The 18,612-nt window shown below is 41.7% G+C and overlaps 1 protein-coding gene across 1 annotated transcript; it reads left to right on the forward strand.

Moving 5' to 3' along the window:
• The first annotated feature begins 20 nt into the window (after nt 1-20).
• Nucleotides 21-17,013, forward strand: cUnhxorf58 (chromosome Un CXorf58 homolog). Its single transcript, XM_084177804.1, has 8 exons — nt 21-265; nt 392-500; nt 731-825; nt 1,017-1,122; nt 14,600-14,731; nt 14,889-15,112; nt 15,556-15,715; nt 16,654-17,013. Exons 1-8 carry the CDS (start codon nt 255-257, stop codon nt 16,891-16,893), a joined length of 1,077 nt encoding a protein of 358 aa, XP_084033930.1. The 5' UTR covers nt 21-254; the 3' UTR covers nt 16,894-17,013.
• Nucleotides 17,014-18,612: the final 1,599 nt, after the last annotated feature.

Consider the following 18,612-nt stretch of genomic DNA (forward strand, 5'->3'; position numbering starts at 1 on the left):
TGGGACGTCCATATCCCCATTGAAGTTGACATTGAAAATGGTTAGGGTTAGGTAAGAATGAAGGTTAAGGTTAGGCTAAGGGTATGAGTTAGGGTATGGGCGTCGCAAGGATTCCGTATAGAGCCAACGCTCTGATGAGTTCAGGAAATGTGTCTTTACTTTGGCTCGTGAGGTTAGTGTCTAATCGTCCCTTAGCAACTCGTCTCTAACAAGATACAACACAGTCAGAGGCAACAGCATTGCAGGAGTGGAAAATGGAATATGGGTAAGGGTCCGGTCCATAGATTAATTGTACAAGACGAGGCCTCGCACATGATAAAGTCTGCCTTTGTTGTTAAATGTTTGACCTTGATTTATTCTGAGTCTCTGATTCTGAGTTTACATAATGCAGATTAAATCAAGAGGAGCGTGTATTTGCCGCGAAGAAGATCCAGATATGCTGGAGGTCTCACCAAGACAGGATACTTTTCCAACTGATGTCGCGCACTGTTCGTGCTGCTGTGAGTGCTGGAGATGCAGCCAGGCAGCCTTGTCAACATTGATCAACACAACATTGCAATTCAGATTTAAATTGATCATAGGCTAGATAGCCTTAATATGAACTAAATTATATAGGCCTATTGGTGGGGAGCTGTGTGAAAATCTGATATAATCATTATATCAGATGTTCACTTATGTAAGTGGGCCAAAAAGTGAGTCATTTGTTTATTTTTGTCATGCCACTGTTCAGGAACACTGTCTTGCACCTGCTATTCTCCGCCAACTCAGCCCCAGAGAAGCTGATCTGGTCAGAGATCCAAGCATGCACTGCAAGGTCAGATTCAGGTACCCCATCTGTGAACCTAATACCCATTTTGCTGCTATGGTCTCAACAAGTGTAAAGATTGTCTGGTAAATCCAAATTAAAATGCTGACAGCAAAAACGCATGTGGATGTAATTATATTCAAAGAGACCAAATTGCATGCTAAACCTCACTTACACAGTAATGGGCCTGTTTTTGTTCTTTGTCTGATAGATTTTCAGGTTCCCAGTTCCCACCAGTGATTGTCTTCAAGATCTTCCACCTTGGAGGAGGAAGACAATATATCTCTGGAAAAAGAGTGTTCCGACCATCTAATCAGGTAAGCCTGAGAGAGACATCTCACCTTTCATAATATACAGTATGGGTCATTCTACAGAAGTGATGTAAATTGGGGGTTGGGAAAAAAAGCACATTTGTAACGTCTTCCAACATATGTCATATAATGTTAACACACTTTGTTTGTATTGCATATTTGAGATATTTACCTGAATTCCTGACCACCCCACTAAATTTGTCACTACTGAAACATAGTGACAAAGTTGCAAAAAGGGAGAATCATGCACAGTAGTGATTATTATGATGAACCTTTTATTACAGATTAATTTCTGAAATGTATTTGCATACCAAATTAACAAAATAGTAAAAACATGGCTTTTAACCTGATTTTCAAAACCTTGAAATAAGCCATTGAGGGCTTATACTATTTAAAAGTAGTCAACTGGGTGGGGATTCCTATGGGTTGGGAGTGATCAGCCAATGATCAGAGAGCATTGTCTTCTTCAAATTGGGTTGCCTATGGTTTGGAGCCAAGACCAAGATTTATACCAGGACATTGGTCCCAAGATCCAGACCCAGTGACTTGAGACCATGACAAGTTAAAGGCCGCATTTATGTGGTCTTGAGTGGTCTCAAGACCAAGACCACTAGATCAAGAGTCCATGGGTCCTTTCTTCAATTGTAAGAAACTCAAGTACAGTAAACTTGAGTATAGTAGAGTAGAGCACAGTACAGTACAGTACAGTAGGGTAAAGTACAGTATAGTACAGTACAGAACAGTAGATTAGGGTACAGTAGAGCACAGTACATTAGAACACAATACAGTACAGTACAGTAGAATACACTACAGTACAGTATAGCACATTATAGACGTCTATGATGTCAATGTTTGTGCTCTTGGGGGGTAGAAGCCCCCCTGCTGGCTCAATACTTTACACTTTTTCCTGAAGTGTGCACTTGTCCACTACCCACATGGTGGTCCTCTGTAGCTCAGTTGTAAAAGCATGGCGTATGCAACTTTAAGTTGAAGTAGGCCTCAATGGCGCTGCCCGTGCTGTCAAAAACCTCTATATATCTCTATGGTGTCATTTTTTTCGGTTGTGACCATTTCGGTTTGGACAATTTTGACTTATTTTTTACTTTAAAGAATCCCCATAGCTAACACATGGCTGGCTATGTTTCATTTGGACAGATCTACATCCCAGCAAACAAATATTTTAGTCCCAAAACATATTTCTTAACATATACAGTACCAGTCAAAAGTTTGGACACCTACTTATTGAAGGGTTTTTCTTTATTTGTACTATTTTCTACATTGTAGAATAATAGTGAAGACATCAAAACTATGAAATAACACATATGGAATCATGTAGTAACAAAAAATGTGTTAAACAAATCAAAATATATGTTATATTTGAGATTCTTCAAAGTAGCCACCCTTTGACTTGATGACAGCTTTGCACACTCTTGGCATTCTCTCAACCAGCCTTCACTCTGCGGTCCAACTCATCACAAACCATCTCAATTGGGTTGAGGTCAGGTGATTGTGGAGGCCAGGTCATCTGATGCAGCACTCCATCACTCTCCTTCTTGGTCAAATAGCCCTTTCACAGCCTGGAGGTGTGTTGGGTCATTGTCCTGTTGAAAAACAAATCATAGTCCCACTAAGCGCAAACCAGATGGGATGGCGTATCGCTGCAGAATGCTGTGGTAGCCATGCTGGTTAAGTGTGCCTTGAATTCTAAATAAATCACTGACAGTGTCACCAGCAAAGCACCCCCACACCATCACACCTCCTCCTCCATGCTTCACGGTGGGAACCACACATGCGGAGATCATCCGTTCACCTACTCGGCGTCTCACAAAGACATGGCGGTTGAAACCAAAAATCTCAAATTTGGACTCATCAGACCAAAGGACAGATTTCCACCGTTCTAATGTCCATTGCTCGTGTTTCTTGGCCCAAGCAAGTTTCTTCTTATTGGTGTCCTTTAGTAATGGTTTCTTTGCAGCAATTCGACCATGAAGGCCTGATTCATGCAGTCTCCTCTGAACAGTTGATGTTGAGATGTGTTACTTGAACTCTGTGAAGTATTTATTTGGATTGCAATTTCTGAGGCTGGTAACTCTAATGAACTTATCCTCTGCAGCAGAGGTAACTCTGGGTCTTCCTTTCCTGTGGCAGTCCTCATGAGAGCCAGTTTCATCATAGCGCTTGATGGTTTTTGTGACTGCACTTGAAGAAACTTTAAAAGTTCTTGAAATTGTTCATATTGACTGACCTTCATGTCTTAAAGTAATGATGGACTGTCATTTCTCTTTGCTTATTAGAGCTGTTCTTGCCATAATATGGACTTGGTCTTTTACCAAATAGGGCTATCTTCTGTATACCATCCCTACCTTGTCACAACACAACTGATTGGCTCAAACGCATTAAGAAGGAAGAAATTCCACAAATTAACTTTTAACAAGCAAGCAAGCAAGTTTATTTATAAAGCACAAGTCATACATCGAAGCAATTCAATGTGCTTTACAAAGATGTTTATCAAAAGTAATGAAAACATCATAATAATAAAAATTATTATTATTTATTTTTTAAACATATAAAGATTACAAATTACAAATTAAAAATGGGATAAAAACATAGGAAGCTATAAGGCTAAACAGTGTGGTTAAGTTTAAGTGCTCAGTCGTATGCACGTGAAAAGAGAAGTGTTTTTAACCTGGATTTAAAAATGTATATGTTTGGGGCACATCTAAGATCTTCTGGTAGTTTATTCCAGTTGTGTACAGCATAAGTGCTAAACGCAGCTTCTCCATGTTTAGTTTGGGCTCTGTGCTCTACTAGCTGACCTGTGTTCATGGATCTAAGAGCCCTGCTCGGTTTATATTCTTCAAACATATCAGACATGTACTCGGGTCCTAAACCATTCAAAGATTTATAAACTAAAAGCACCACTTTGAAATCAATTCTGTAACTGACTGGAAGGCACACCTGTTAATTGAAATGCATTCCAGGTGACTACCTCATGAAGCTGGTTGAGAAAATGCCAAGAGTGTGCAAAGCTGTCATCAAGGGAAAGGGTGGCTACTTTGAAGAATCTCAAATATAAAATATTTGTAATCACTTTTTTGGTTACTACATGATTCCATGTGTGTTATTTCATAGTTTTGATGTCTTCACTATTATTCTACAATGTAGAAAATAGAAAAAATAAAGAAAAACCCTTAAATGAGTAGATGTGTCCAAACTTTTGACTGGTACTGTATATTAGATGTTAGGTTGTGACACTTCTTAAAAATACATTAAAGGCACAGTGCAGTCAAAAGCGTGATATCCCTGTGTTTTACATATATTTCCACACTATGAGTTTGGAATATTACTGTGAAATTGTGAAAATTATGATAATGCTCTTTTAGTGTAAGAGCTGTTTGAAAAGGGTGGCAGGTAGCCTAGCATTTAGCGCGTTGGGCCAGTAACCGAAAGGTCGCCGGTTCGAATACCCGAGCCGACAAGGTGAAAAATCTGTTGATGTGTCTTTGAGCAAGGCACTTAACCCTAATTTGCTCCAGGGGTGCCGTACTACTATGGCTGCCTTTGTAAAACAACACATTTTACTGCACCTATCTGGTGTATGTGACAATATTTATTGACACTACTTAATTACCTCCCAAGTGGCGCAGTGGTCTAAGGCACTGCATCACAGCGCTAGCTGTGCCACTAGAGATCCTGGTTCGAATCCAGGCTCTGTTGTAGCAGGCTGTGACCGGGAGTCCCATGGGGCGGCGCACAATTGGCTCAGGGTAGGGCAGGGATGTAGCTCAGTTGGTAGAGCATGGTGTTTGCAATGCCAGGGTTGTGGGTTTGATTCCCACGGGGGGCCAGTATCATAATAATGTATGCACTAACTTTAAGTCGCTCTGGATAAGAGCGTCTGCTAAATGACTCAAATGTAAATGTAAGACCACCTAAAATATCTGCCTGTTTTGATGGGATGGAGTTTTGGCTTGCCTGGTGACATCACCAGGCGATAAATTACTTAATAGGCCATAAATAAATTACTTAATAGGCGATAAATTACTTAATAGACCAAAAAGAAAGACAGTTCCAAACATCTCAGCCAATAACAGCTAGTTTTTAGTTTTCCCCTCCCCACTCAGACCACTCCCAGACAGTCCTAGTAAAAGTCTTGCTTGAGAAATTGTCCTTTGCTAAGAAGCTATTTTTGTTTCTTTTTGACCATTTTAATTCAACAATCATAGTAAGGTACTTAATTGTTACCCAGAAAGGATTTGATATTGAGATAAATAAAACCTCTGCATTGGACCTTTAAAGGAACTTTCCGGCCATTTTTTATCTCCAAAACATTGTCCAGATCACGCTACGAACATGTAGGACTGTGAAAACAGCTTCCAAATGAGTTCTGTAGTTCAAAAGCTATGTATGGTTATTTTTTGGATTTTACCCTCAATTACGTATTTGGGGGTAATCACGTGTTCTTAAAAAAACTACAATGAGTATGTCGTAATAGGCGGGGTTTAGCCATTTGTGGCTAACTAGTGACAACCCTGTAGGGAGGAGTGAGGTTCATTTTCTGATCTATGCTTGTCCCACCCCCGAACACAGGGAATTTGAAATAGTGGGTGTTCCTAGTTAAGCAGCCATGAGACTGTAGTTCTGTGTCAGTCAGAGAGCCTCTGTCGTTACTACTGTCAGAGAACCTATAAAGTGTAGAACGGCTGCTGCAAGCGATGACGACCCCTTTGCAGAGTTGGACGCAGTGTTGCCACCAAATTTTCAGTGAGAATTGCTATTGGCTCCTTGATTTGTCAGCAAGTACATTTACACATTGTGGCATGTGATTTGGACGGAGTCAGGCGCAGGAGGGTAAATCACAGAATAAAGGTTTATTCCATATATATGTCAATACAAAGTACAAGGAGCTCCACCGAGCTCATATAACCGCCACAATAAACAATCACACACAAAGACAAGGGGGCAGAGGGAACACTTACAGTGAGGGAAAAAAGTATTTGATCCCCTGCTGATTTTGTATGTTTGCCCACTGACAAAGAAATTATCAGTCTATAATTTTAATGGTAGGTTTATTTGAACAGTGAGAGTCAGAATAACAACAAAAAAATCCAGAAAAACGCATGTCAAAAATGTTATAAATTGATTTGCATTTTAATTAGGGAAATAAGTATTTGACCCCCTCTCAATCAGAAAGATTTCTGGCTCCCAGATGTCTCTTATACAGGTAACGAGCTGAGATTAGGAGCACACTCTTAAAGGGAGTGCTCCTAATCTCAGTTTGTTACCTGTATAAAAGACACCTGTCCACAGAAGCAATCAATCAATCAGATTCCAAACTCTCCACCATGGCCAAGACCAAATAGCTCTCCAAGGATGTCAGGGACAAGATTGCAGACCTACACAAGGCTGGAATGGGCTACAAGACCATCGCCAAGCAGCTTGGTGAGAAGGTGACAACAGTTGGTGCGATTATTCGCAAATGGAAGAAACACAAAATAACTGTAAATCTCCCTCGACCTGGGGCTCCATGCAAGATCTCACCTCATGGAGTTGCAATGATCATGAGAACTTTGAGGAATCAGCCCAGAACTACACGGGAGGATCTTGTCAATGATCTCAAGGCAGCTGGGACCATAGTCACCAAGAAAACCATTGGTGACACACTACGCTGTGAAGGACTGAAATCCTGCAGCGCCCGCAAGGTCCACCTGCTCAAGAAAGCACATATACAGGGCCGTCTGAAGTTTGCCAATGAACATCTGAATGATTCAGAGGAGAACTGGGTGAAAGTGTTGTGGTCAGATGAGACCAAAATGGAGCTCTTTGGCATCAACTCAACTCGCCGTGTTTGGAGGAGGAGGAATGCTGCCTATGACCCCAAGAACACCATCCCCACCGTCAAACATGGAGGTGGAAACATTATGCTTTGGGGGTGTTTTTCTGCTAAGGGGACAGGACAACTTCACCGCATCAAAGGGACTATGGACAGGGCCATGTACTGTCAAATCTTGGGTGAGAACCTCCTTCCCGCAGCCAGGGCATTGAAAATGGGTCGTGGATGGGTATTCCAGCATGACAATGACCCAAAACACACGGCCAAGGCAACAAAGGAGTGGCTCAAGAAGAAGCACATTAAGGTCCTGGAGTGGCCTAGCCAGTCTCCAGACCTTAATCCCATAGAAAATCTGTGGAGGGAGCTGAAGGTTCGAGTTGCCAAACGTCAGCCTCGAAACCTTAATGACTTGGAGAAGATTTGCAAAGAGGACTGGAACAAAATCCCTCCTGAGATGTGTGCAAACCTGGTGGCCAACTACAAGAAAGGTCTGACCTCTGTGATTGCCAACAAGGGTTTTGCCACCAAGTACTAAGTCATGTTTTGCAGAGGGGTCAAATACATATTTCCCTCATTAAAATGCAAATCAATTTATAACATTTTTGACAATGTTACTTTTGATTTTGACCCCCCCTTTGTTCAGGGACACATTATTCAATTTATGTTAGTCACATGTCTGTGGAACTTGTTCAGTTTATGTCTCAGTTGTTGAATCTTGTTATGTTCATACAAATATTTACACATGTTAAGTTTGCTGAAAATAAACGCAGTTGACAGTGAGAGGACATTTCTTTTTTTGCTGAGTTTATGTTGAATATGGCGATTCTCCTTAAGCCCAGGAAGCAGCCATTCAACTAACCATTCACCAGCTAGCTAGGTTAGCTAGCCTCTAGCTTTGCCAGTAAAACTCCAGTATTACCGCTAAACTCTGTATTCATCCTTGATCAATCAATCAATCAATCAATTTTATTTTATATAGCCCTTCTTACATCAGCTAATATCTCGAAGTGCTGTACAGAAACCCAGCCTAAAACCCCAAACAGCTAGTAATGCAGGTGTAGAAGCACGGTGGCTAGGAAAAACTCCCTAGAAAGGCGAAAACCTAGGAAGAAACCTAGAGAGGAACCAGGCTATGAGGGGTGGCCAGTCCTCTTCTGGCTGTGCCGGGTTGATCATTCTATTATGTTGCAGAAGAAGGAGGAGGAGAGTGGATGGTCCTCTGCCTTGTCGTAGCTAGCTGTGTTGTGCTCCGTAAAATAGCGATTAGCAAAGCTACCCCGACCCTGGCTTTTTGGTGTGTTTACAATTCGTGGAGTGTGGGCCGTGCACATAGAGGAAGGTGGAGATGTGCACACCCGATTAATCAATATTGGTGGAACTAAATCAGTATTTCCGCAAAATATGACAGGAAGTAAGTCGAAATAGTGACGCAACTTCCTCTGGAGTGGTCCTTTAAAAACCCCTAGACTCTATTGACGCACCGATATCTGTTAAACTAGAGATCTCTCAATTCACTGCATCCACCTAACGCAGCCTTCAACATCTGCAGTGGAAGGTGGCCAAGCTACAGCTGTGTTTGTCAGACCATGAGACATCTTGAATATCTCTCTTCTCACGAAAACGTACACTACCATTCAAAAGTTTGGGGTCACTTAGAAATGTCCTTGTTTTCGAAAGAAAAGCAATTTTTCTGTCCATTAAAATAACATCAAATTGATCAGAAATACAGTGTAGACATTGTTAATGTTGTAAATGGCTATTGTAGTAAATGTAAAATGTAAATGTAGCTGGAAACGGCTAATTTTTTATGGAATATCTACATAGGCGTACAGAGGCCCATTATCAGCAACCATCAGTCCTGTGTTCCAATGGCACGTTGTGTTTGCTAATCCAAGTTTATAATTTTAAAAGGCTAATTGATCATTAGAAACCCCTTTTGCAATTATGTTAGCACAGCTGAAAACTGTTGTACTGATTAAAGAAGCAATAAAACTGCCCTTCATGAGACTAGTTGAGTATCTGGAGCATCAGCAATTGTGGGTTTGATTACAGGCTCAAAATGGCCAGAAACAAATAACTCGTCAGTCTATTCTTGTTCTGAGAAATGAAGGCTATTCCATGTGAGAAATTGCCAAGAAACTGAAGATCTCGTACAACGCTGTGTACTACTCCCTTCACAGAACAGCGCAAACTGGCTCCAACCAGAATAGAAAGAGGAGTGGAAGGCCCCGGTGCACAACTGAGCAAGAGGACAAATACATTAGAGTGTCTAGTTTGAGAAACAGATGCCTCACAGGTCCTCAACTGGCAGCTTCATTAAATAGTACCCGCAAAACACCAGTCTCAACGTCAACAGTGAAGAGGCGACTCCGGGAAAGTCAAGGGGTCTGAATACTTTCCGAATGCACTGTATGTAAGTGATACGTGGTTGGGATACGACTGTGATATGTGATTGTCTCGCCTGGCTATCTTAAGTTCAATGCCCTGTAATACAATACATAATACAATGCAAAATACAGTACAAAATGCATTAAAATGTCTGTGTCTCTTCACAGGCCCCGTCGTGCCGTAAGATGTTCTTTTATCTGTTTTTTAAATCTGTTTTTATTGCTAGCTTGAGTTACCTGGGGTGGCAGAGAGTTCCATTTAGTCATGGCTCTATTTAATACTGTTTGTTTTCCAGCCTCTGTTCTGGACCTGGGGACTGTGAAGAGACCTCTGGTTGCATGTCTTGTGTGATACCGATGAGTGTCCGAACTGTGTGCCAACTGCTTGAACAGACAGTTCGGTACCTTCAACCCTTCAACACATCAACACCTCGCACAAAGACCAAAAGTGATGCAGTCAATCTCTCCTCAACTTTGAGCCAGGAGAGATTGACATCCATGTCATTGACATTCTCCCTCCGTGTACATCTAAGTGCAATACGTGCTGCTCTGTTTTGGACCAACTGCAATTTGCCTATGTCCTTCTTTGCCGCACCTGACCACACAACTGGACAGTAGTCCAGGTGTGACAAAACTAGGGCCTGTAAGACCTGTCTGGTTGACTGAGATATCAAGAAAGTAGAGCAATGCCTTATCATTGACAGACCTCTTCCCATTTTAGTAACCATTGAGTCTATATGTTTTGACCATGATAGCTTCCTATCTAGGGTGACACACAGCAGTTAGGTCTTTTCAACTTGCTCAATAGCCACATTATTCAATAATAGATTCAGATGAGGGTTAGGCTTGAGCGAGTGATTTGTCCCAAAAATTATGCTTTTAGTTTTTTTTATATTTAGCACCAGCCTATTGCTAGTTACCCATTCTAAAACTGACTGGAGCTCTATGTTAACAGTGTTAGTTATTTATTTTACTGTTGCAGCCGACGTGTATACTGTTGAGTTGTCAGCGTACATGGACACACAGGCTTTATTCAAGGTCAGTGGAAGGTAATTAGTAAACACAGAAAACAATAATAATAATAAGTAATATGCCATTTAGCAGACGCTTTTATCCAAAGCGACTTACAGTCATGCGTGCATACATTTTTTGTGTATGGGTGGTCCCGGGGATCGAACCCACTACCTTGGCGTTACAAGCGCCGCGCTCTACCAGCTGAGCTACAATGGTCCGAGCCGGCTGTCCTGCGGTACACCAAACCCAACCAAATTTGCATTAGATAGGCTTCCATTAAATAAAACCCTCTGTGTTCTATTGGAAAGGTACAGTGGGGGAAAAAAGTATTTAGTCAGCCACCAATTGTGCAAGTTCTCCCACTTAAAAAGATGAGAGAGGCCTGTAATTTTCATCATAGGTACATGTCAACTATGACAGACAAATTATGGTGGAAAATAAGTATTTGGTCACCTACAAACAAGCAAGATTTCTGGCTCTCACAGACCTGTAACTTCTTCTTTAAGAGGCTCCTCTGTCCTCCATTCGTTACCTGTATTAATGGCACCTGTTTGAACTTGTTATCAGTATAAAAGACACCTGTCCACAACCTCAAACAGTCACACTTCAAACTCCACTATGGCCAAGACCAAAGAGCTGTCAAAGGACACCAGAAACAAAATTGTAGAACTGCACCAGGCTGGGAAGACTGAATCTGCAATAGGTAAGCAGCTTGGTTTGAAGAAATCAACTGTGGGAGCAATTATTAGGAAATGGAAGACATACAAGACCACTGATAATCTCCCTCGATCTGGGGCTCCACGCAAGATCTCACCCCATGGGGTCAAAATGATCACAAGAACGGTGAGCAAAAATCCCAGAACCACACGGGGGGACCTAGTGAATGACCTGCAGAGAGCTGGGACCAAAGTAACAAAGCCTACCATCAGTAACACACTACAACGCCAGGGACTCAAATCCTGCAGTGCCAGACATTTACGTGATTTAGCAGACGCTCTTATCCAGAGCGACTTACATTTAATTTTTTATATTGGCCCCCCGTGGGAAACGAACCCACAACCCTGGCGTTGCAAACGCCATGCTCTACCAACTGAGCTACATCCCTGCCGGCCATTCCCTCCCCTACCCTGGACGACGCTGGGCAAATTGTGCGCCACCCCATGGGTCTCCCGGTCGTGGCCGGCTACGACAGAGCCTGGATTCGAACCAGGATCTCTAGTGGCACAGCTAGCACTGCGATGCAGTGCCTTAGACCACTGCGCCACTCAGGAGATGTTGTGTCCCCTTGCTTAATCCAGTACATGCCCAGGCCCGTCTGAAGTTTGCTAGAGTGCATTTGGATGATCCAGAAGAGGATTGGGAGAATGTCATATGGTCAGATGAAACCAAAATATAACTTTTTGGTAAAAACTCAACTCGTCGTGTTTGGAGGACAAAGAATGCTGAGTTGCATCCAAAGAACACCATACCTACTGTGAAGCATGGGGGTGGAAACATCATGCTTTGGGGCTGTTTTTCTGGAAAGGGACCAAGACGACTGATCTGTGTAAAGGAAAGAATGAATGGGGCCATGTATCGTGAGATTTTGAGTGAAAACCTCCTTCCATCAGCAAGGGCATTGAAGATTAAACGTGGCTGGGTCTTTCAGCATGACAATGATCCCAAACACACCGCCCGGGCAACGAAGCAGTGGCTTCGTAAGAAGCATTTCAAGGTCCTGGAGTGGCCTAGCCAGTCTCCAGATCTCAACCCCATAGAAAATCTTTGGAGGGAGTTGAAAGTCTGTGTTGCCCAGCGACAGCCCCAAAACATCACTGCTCTAGAGGAGATCTGCATGGAGGAATGGGCCAAAATACCAGCAACAGTGTGTGAAAACCTTGTGAAGACTTACAGAAAACGTTTGACCTGTGTCATTGCCAACAAAGGGTATATAACAAAGTATTGAGAAACTTTTGTTACTGACCAAATACTTATTTTCCACCATAATTTGCAAATAAATTCATTAAAAATCCTACAATGTGATTTTCTGGATTTTTTGTCTGTCATTTTTTGTCTGTTTGCTTGTTTGTAGGTGACCAAATACTTATTTCCCACCATAATTTGTCTGTCATAGTTGACGTGTACCTATGATGAAAATTACAGGCCTCTCTCATCTTTTTAAGTGGGAGAACTTGCACAATTGGTGGCTGACTAAATACTTTTTTCCCCCACTGTAACTGTCCATCCATGATAAGGCAGAGGATGTTAATCCATAACACCTACGTTTTTTCAGCAATATGTTATGATCAATGATATCAAAGCCTGCACTGAAGTCTAACAAAACAGCTCCCACAATCTTATTATCAATTATTATCAATTATTATCAATTTCTTTGTTGAGTGCCCTTCCCTATAAGCATGCTGAAAGTCTGTTGTTAATTTGTTTTCTGTAAAATAACATTGTATTTTTTCCAAAAGTTTGCTAAGCATCGGTAACAGGCTGATTAGTCTGCTGTTTGAACCATTAAAGGGTGCTTTGCTATTTTTGGGCAGGAGAATTACCTTTGCCTCCCTCCAGGCCTGAGGGCACACTCCGCCTTCTAGGCTTAGATTGAAGATGTGGCAAATAGGAGACGTAATGTATTCCGCTACAAACCTCAGTAATTTACCATCCAGGTTGTCGGTTCCAGGTGGTTTGTCCTTATTTATAGAAAGCAATACTTTTTTCACCTCTTCCACATTAACTTTGCAGAATTCAAAGCTACAGTGCTTGTCTTTCATTATTTGGTCCATTATGAATGAATATGAAGGCTCAGCATGTGTTGTTTGCATGTCATGCCTAAGTTTACTAATCTTGTCAACAAAAAAGTTATTAACATGGTTGGCAATATCAAAGGGTTTTGTTATGAATTATCCATCAGCCTCAATGAAGGATGGAGCAGAGTTAGCTTTTCTGCCTAGAATTTAATGTAATGTACTCCAGAGCTTTTTAGAATTTAATTTAATGTATTTAAGAGCTTTTTACTATCATTCTTTATATAATTTATCGTTCTTCCATAGTATGCCGTAAAACTTCAATTAAACGCTGAGTCTCAAATAGCCGTCTGTCCCTTTTAATAGCTGGGCAATTGCACACAATTCAGCAAATAAACGCCTGTTTCAAATAAGCGCTGGATCTAAATGAATTGTTTACGAGGTTACCATGAATTACCATGAATTGTTTGCGAGGTTTAATGTTTGATTTGTTATATGAAATAAATCATTAATGACTCAAAAAAATTATGGCAATCATCTGTTTTCATCGCCAATAAGAAACTGCTAGCCATTGGCTGCTAACAGCTGAGAACTGCTAGCTAACTGTGAAGGACAAGAACGGTCAACAACTTTCGGAGTAGACCCCCAGAAATCGGCTGATCGCCATCTAGTGACGAAAGTAAGAACTGCCGAAAATGCACTGTCAAAGAGGAGAATAATTATTCTTATATTAATAAAAATGTTATAGAGGCATAGTAAGACAAAAGAAACAAGACAGTGTGTAAATGATAACACGTTAGTGCAAGAAATTAAGAAATGTATTAAAATGCTGGAAGTGAATGCTGAAATTAAACAATTAACTATCCAAATGAGCAAAAGCTGTGTGCATTAAAGGAAATAGACGCCTGGCTCAAATAGAAGCCTGCCTCTAGTAAGTGCCTGTTGTGTTCTGTGATTTAAGAAAATAAACGTCTGGGCTATTAATTTAAGTTTTACAATAGTTTCTTCTACTTTTTGTTTAGTTTAGTTACGTGATTACTCAATTAACTGTATGTTTGCCAATCTGCTGTATTGCCAGACTTATTTGCCAATCCCTTTGCCTCATCCGTCTCAGCCATACAGTTTTTCAATTCATCATCTATCCATGGGGATTTGGCAGTTTTATCAGTCAGTTTCTTTATGGGCGCATGCCTGTCAGTAACCAGAAGAAGCAATTTCATAAATGCTTCAAGTGCAGCGTCAGGATGTTCCTCATTACACATCAGACCAACAAATATTTTTCATATCTTCATTGCAAGACCTCTTGTATGATCGCTTATACACTATTTTAGGTCCAGTCTTTGGAACTTTGGTCTTCCTAGATATGGCTATTATATTATGATCACTACATCTGATGGGTATGGAGACTGCTTTAGAGCAGATTTCTGCAGCATTAGTAGAGATGTGGTCAATACAAGTGGATGATTTAGTTGGTTCCACGTCTCATATAATCTAAACCTATTTCTACTTCCATGCAGGCCACAACAGACACCTGCAGGATGATGGGAAACAGGATATTCATCAATCACATTATTGCTGATGAGATCCAGAGGCAAGGGAGTACGATTTCTGACACATCTTATATTACCTGTATGAGGGACTTTATGCAGGTGAGATTGAGAAAATTTTTGATAAGAGTAGTCTTCACATTCAGAGCATTTTGGAGCAATTATTTTACATCATACAGTACATGAAACAACTGTACCATATGCAATGGACATGATTCCCAGACAAATCTGACAGGACTAGTATTTACCATAATTTTAGTACTCAAGTCACCTTGACGAGCTGCCTGCATACCTTGGAGGGCGAGAGAACACCTGGAGGTCTCTCTCTCTTCGGGGACTGTCACGAAACATTCTACAGTGGGATAGCTTGGAGGTGGGCGGGAAGGGCACTGTGGCAGACAGGCTAAAGCAAGAGCTGCTGCTGTTAGCGCCTCAAGTTCCTTGCCCTCTGATTGGAGGAGCAATCCCACCTCGGATGCTCAGGTAGGCAGAAAGACGAGCTCAGGAGAGCACTCTGAGTGAGATTCCCTGCTGTATGTGTTTTCTTGCATTTACAATAGGCCGATATACTATATACACTGAGTGTAAAAAACATGAAGAACACCTTCATAATATTGAGTTGCACCCCCTTATGACTTGCCCATTCACCCTCTGAATGGCACACATACACAATCCATGTCTCAATTGTCTCAATACTTTTTACCTGTCTCATGCCCGTCATCTACACTGATTGAAGTGGATTTAACAAGTGACATCAATATGGGTTCATAGCTTTCACCTGGATTCACCTGGTCAGTCTATGTCATGGAAAGAGCAAGTGTTCATAATGTTTTCTACACTCAGTGTATATACACATTTGAGTAACTGTGGGTTTACTACTCATGACAGATGGTATCATGATGGCAATAGTCTTCACTTGAATCTAGGTCTCCTGCTGCGCCCCCGTCTTCTGTGGTTTCTACAGCACGCCATGCCTCACAACCTGCCACTAGCTACACCCCCCTCCCCTCAACTCGCCGCTCTGGCCGTGCACGCACCACAGCTGCCCGCATGAGACATCTGTATATTCTTGGGGGTACACTAAAGGTGAGTTTACATCCAACATATACTGAACAAAAATATAAACGCAACATGCAACAATTTCAAAGATTTTACTGAGTTACAGTTCATATGAGAAAACCTGTCAATTGAAATAAATGCATTAGCCCCTAATCTATGGATTTCACATGACTGGGAATACAGATATGCATCTGTTGGTCATAGATACCTTTTTTTTTAAATGGGCCTCACATGGGCCTCAGGATCTAGTTATGGTATTTCTGTGCATTCAAATTGTCATCGATAAAATGCAATTGTGTTCGTTGTCCGTAGCTTATGCCTGCCCATACCATAACCTTACCGCCACCATGGGGCACTCTGTTCACAACATTGACATCAGCAAACCACTCGCCCACACGACTCTATAAACGTGGTCTGTGGTTGTGGGACCTGTTGGACGTACTGCCAAATTCTCTAAAACGATGTTGAAGGTGGCTTATGGTAGAGAAATGAACATTACATTCTCTGGCAACAGCTCTGGAGGACATTCCTGCAGTCAGCATGCCAATTGCACACCTCCTCAAAACTTGAGACATCTGTGGCATTGTGTAGTGTGACAAAACTGCAAATTTTAGAGTAGCCTTTTATTGTCCCCAGCACAAGGGGCACCTGTGTATTGATCATGCTGTTTAATCAGCTTCTTGATACACCACACCTGTCAGGTGGATGTATTTTCTTGGCAAAGGAGAAGTGCTCACTAACAGGGATGTAAACAAATTTGTGCACAAAATTTGAGAGAAATAAAAATTGTATGGAACATTTCTGGGATCTTTTATTTCAGCTCATGAAACATGGGACCATCACTTTACATGTTGCATTTATATTTTTGTTCAGTGTATATGCACACCAGCGCTGTGCAGCAGAAAACAGGACAGAGCAGAGGTAGCCTCGATTCCTGATCAGTTTATTTCTACGTCTTTCTACAGGATCAGAATAATGAAGTAACAGAGAAAAAACACAACCCTAAGGGAATAGAGCAAGAGAAAGACATGGAAGGAAGTGTTGTAAAGCCTGAAGCACCCCAGATAGTTTTGCCATTGAGATTGGAGGAAGACTCCAGTGAGGATTCCCTCTCAGGTTCTGAGTGGGAAGAGGAAGCAGAGAAACTCTGCTCGTGGACAAGGCAGCTTGCTCTGGATGATATGGACAATGTGCCACCCACCTGAACTAGAACTTCAACTTGAGAAAGACTAGTGGATAGCCAAAACCCATTTCCACTCATATGGCTGTTAATTTTCTCTTCTCTTGCTTTGCACACAAATCTAATAAAAATGCTTGTGTAAATTACACAGTGTAATAGCCTACAGCGTGTGACTGAGTATTCTACTGCCTCTACCTAAGGCCTGGGCTTTCGTGTAACAGATGGTAGAGCAGTAGCCTCTATAAGACTGCGCCATAAGACCGAGCCTGTCAGCTGTTCTCCCTCCTGCTACATTTGTGGCAGTGGTGGGATTATTATGGTGGTGTCACAGGTGCTGGAGAAGTACGTGTCCCCTGCTAGAAGGTGGGGCTTTGTGCATGTGTAACCGGTTCTGTACCGGTACCTTTCTGCGTTGTGTTCAGGTGAGGTGTAGGTGGAAGGGAAGGGAAATCTCTGCACACAATTCTGCCGGTTGTCTCTCTTTTAATGACTGCATGGAATGGATACATATGCAAGGCAAACGTTAATGCCGCCGTCAAGACTCTCTTACACAAGTATATTTGCCTGATAAAAGACAAAAGACAGTGCAGAATGCCCGTGAGAAAATCGTCAAGAAAACTCACGCTGTTGGTACCTGAAAGAGACCCTCTCCCGCACCCAAAACTAACTGTCGCTGGGCTAGCCTTGCAAAGTTACAATCAAAGTTCCACTCAAATTATACCCATACACGCTAATATATATTCCTACCAACAGTAGTGCAACAACACTAAATTAATGAAGATATCATTTTTGCTTGTCTTTTTTGTGTATTTCTGAACATTTGCATTCAAAAGACCGGAGCATACATAAACACATACTCCTCCTCATCACGCTTTGAGCAAACTGAGGAGTAAAAGCATGGCTCCCGTTGATGACATCACAACATCAACACAATTTAGAAAGTTAGATAGTTCACTCTTTAAAGTTGTGTAATACATCTCAAAATAACCTTAAAATAATAAATGAAAATAAATATGAGGGATTTTCGGTGAAATACATAACGTATATTTTACACCTGTTACACATGGGGACACTTATTGGGGAATAGGCTACAGTTCGTGTAAGTGTTCTACTGCTTCTACCTGAGGCCTGGGCAATACAGGTGGTAGAGCATTTCCTTCTGCAGCAGAAGACACTAAGATTGAGCACCCTGACAGCTGGTCTCTCTGTCCAGCTACATTTTAGTCATTTAGCAGACGCTCTTATCCAGAGCGACTTACAGTTAGTGAATACATTTTTTTTTATATACTGGCCCCCCATGGGAATCAAACCCACAACCCTGGCGTTGCAAACGCCATGCTCTATCAACTGAGCTACATCCCTGCCGGCCATTCCCTCCCCTACCCTGGACGACGCTGGGCCAATTGTGCGCCGCCCATGAGTCTCCCTGTCGCGGCCGGCTGCGACAGAGCCTGGATTCGAACCAGGATCTAGTGGCACAGTTAGCACTGCGATGCAGTGCCTTAGACCACTGCGCGCAGTGGTCTAACAATGTGCTGATATTGATAATCTTAGAAGGTATAATCAAATTGCAGGCATGAGAGAAGATCATCAAGGTATATCAACTTTAAGAGTAAAGAAAATTCCATGTGTCAAATGATTTTGACCAAGAAGTAGAAGTGGTCAATCACTGGCAAATCTGTAGCTGTCAAATTAACCTGTAAAGCTGGTAGTTACAAGAGTAACCAATAGGGCTAGATGTAAT

This window comes from Coregonus lavaretus (genome assembly GCF_964263955.1).
Source record: "Coregonus lavaretus genome assembly, chromosome: 15".
Classification (NCBI taxonomy): Eukaryota; Metazoa; Chordata; class Actinopteri; order Salmoniformes; family Salmonidae; genus Coregonus; species Coregonus lavaretus.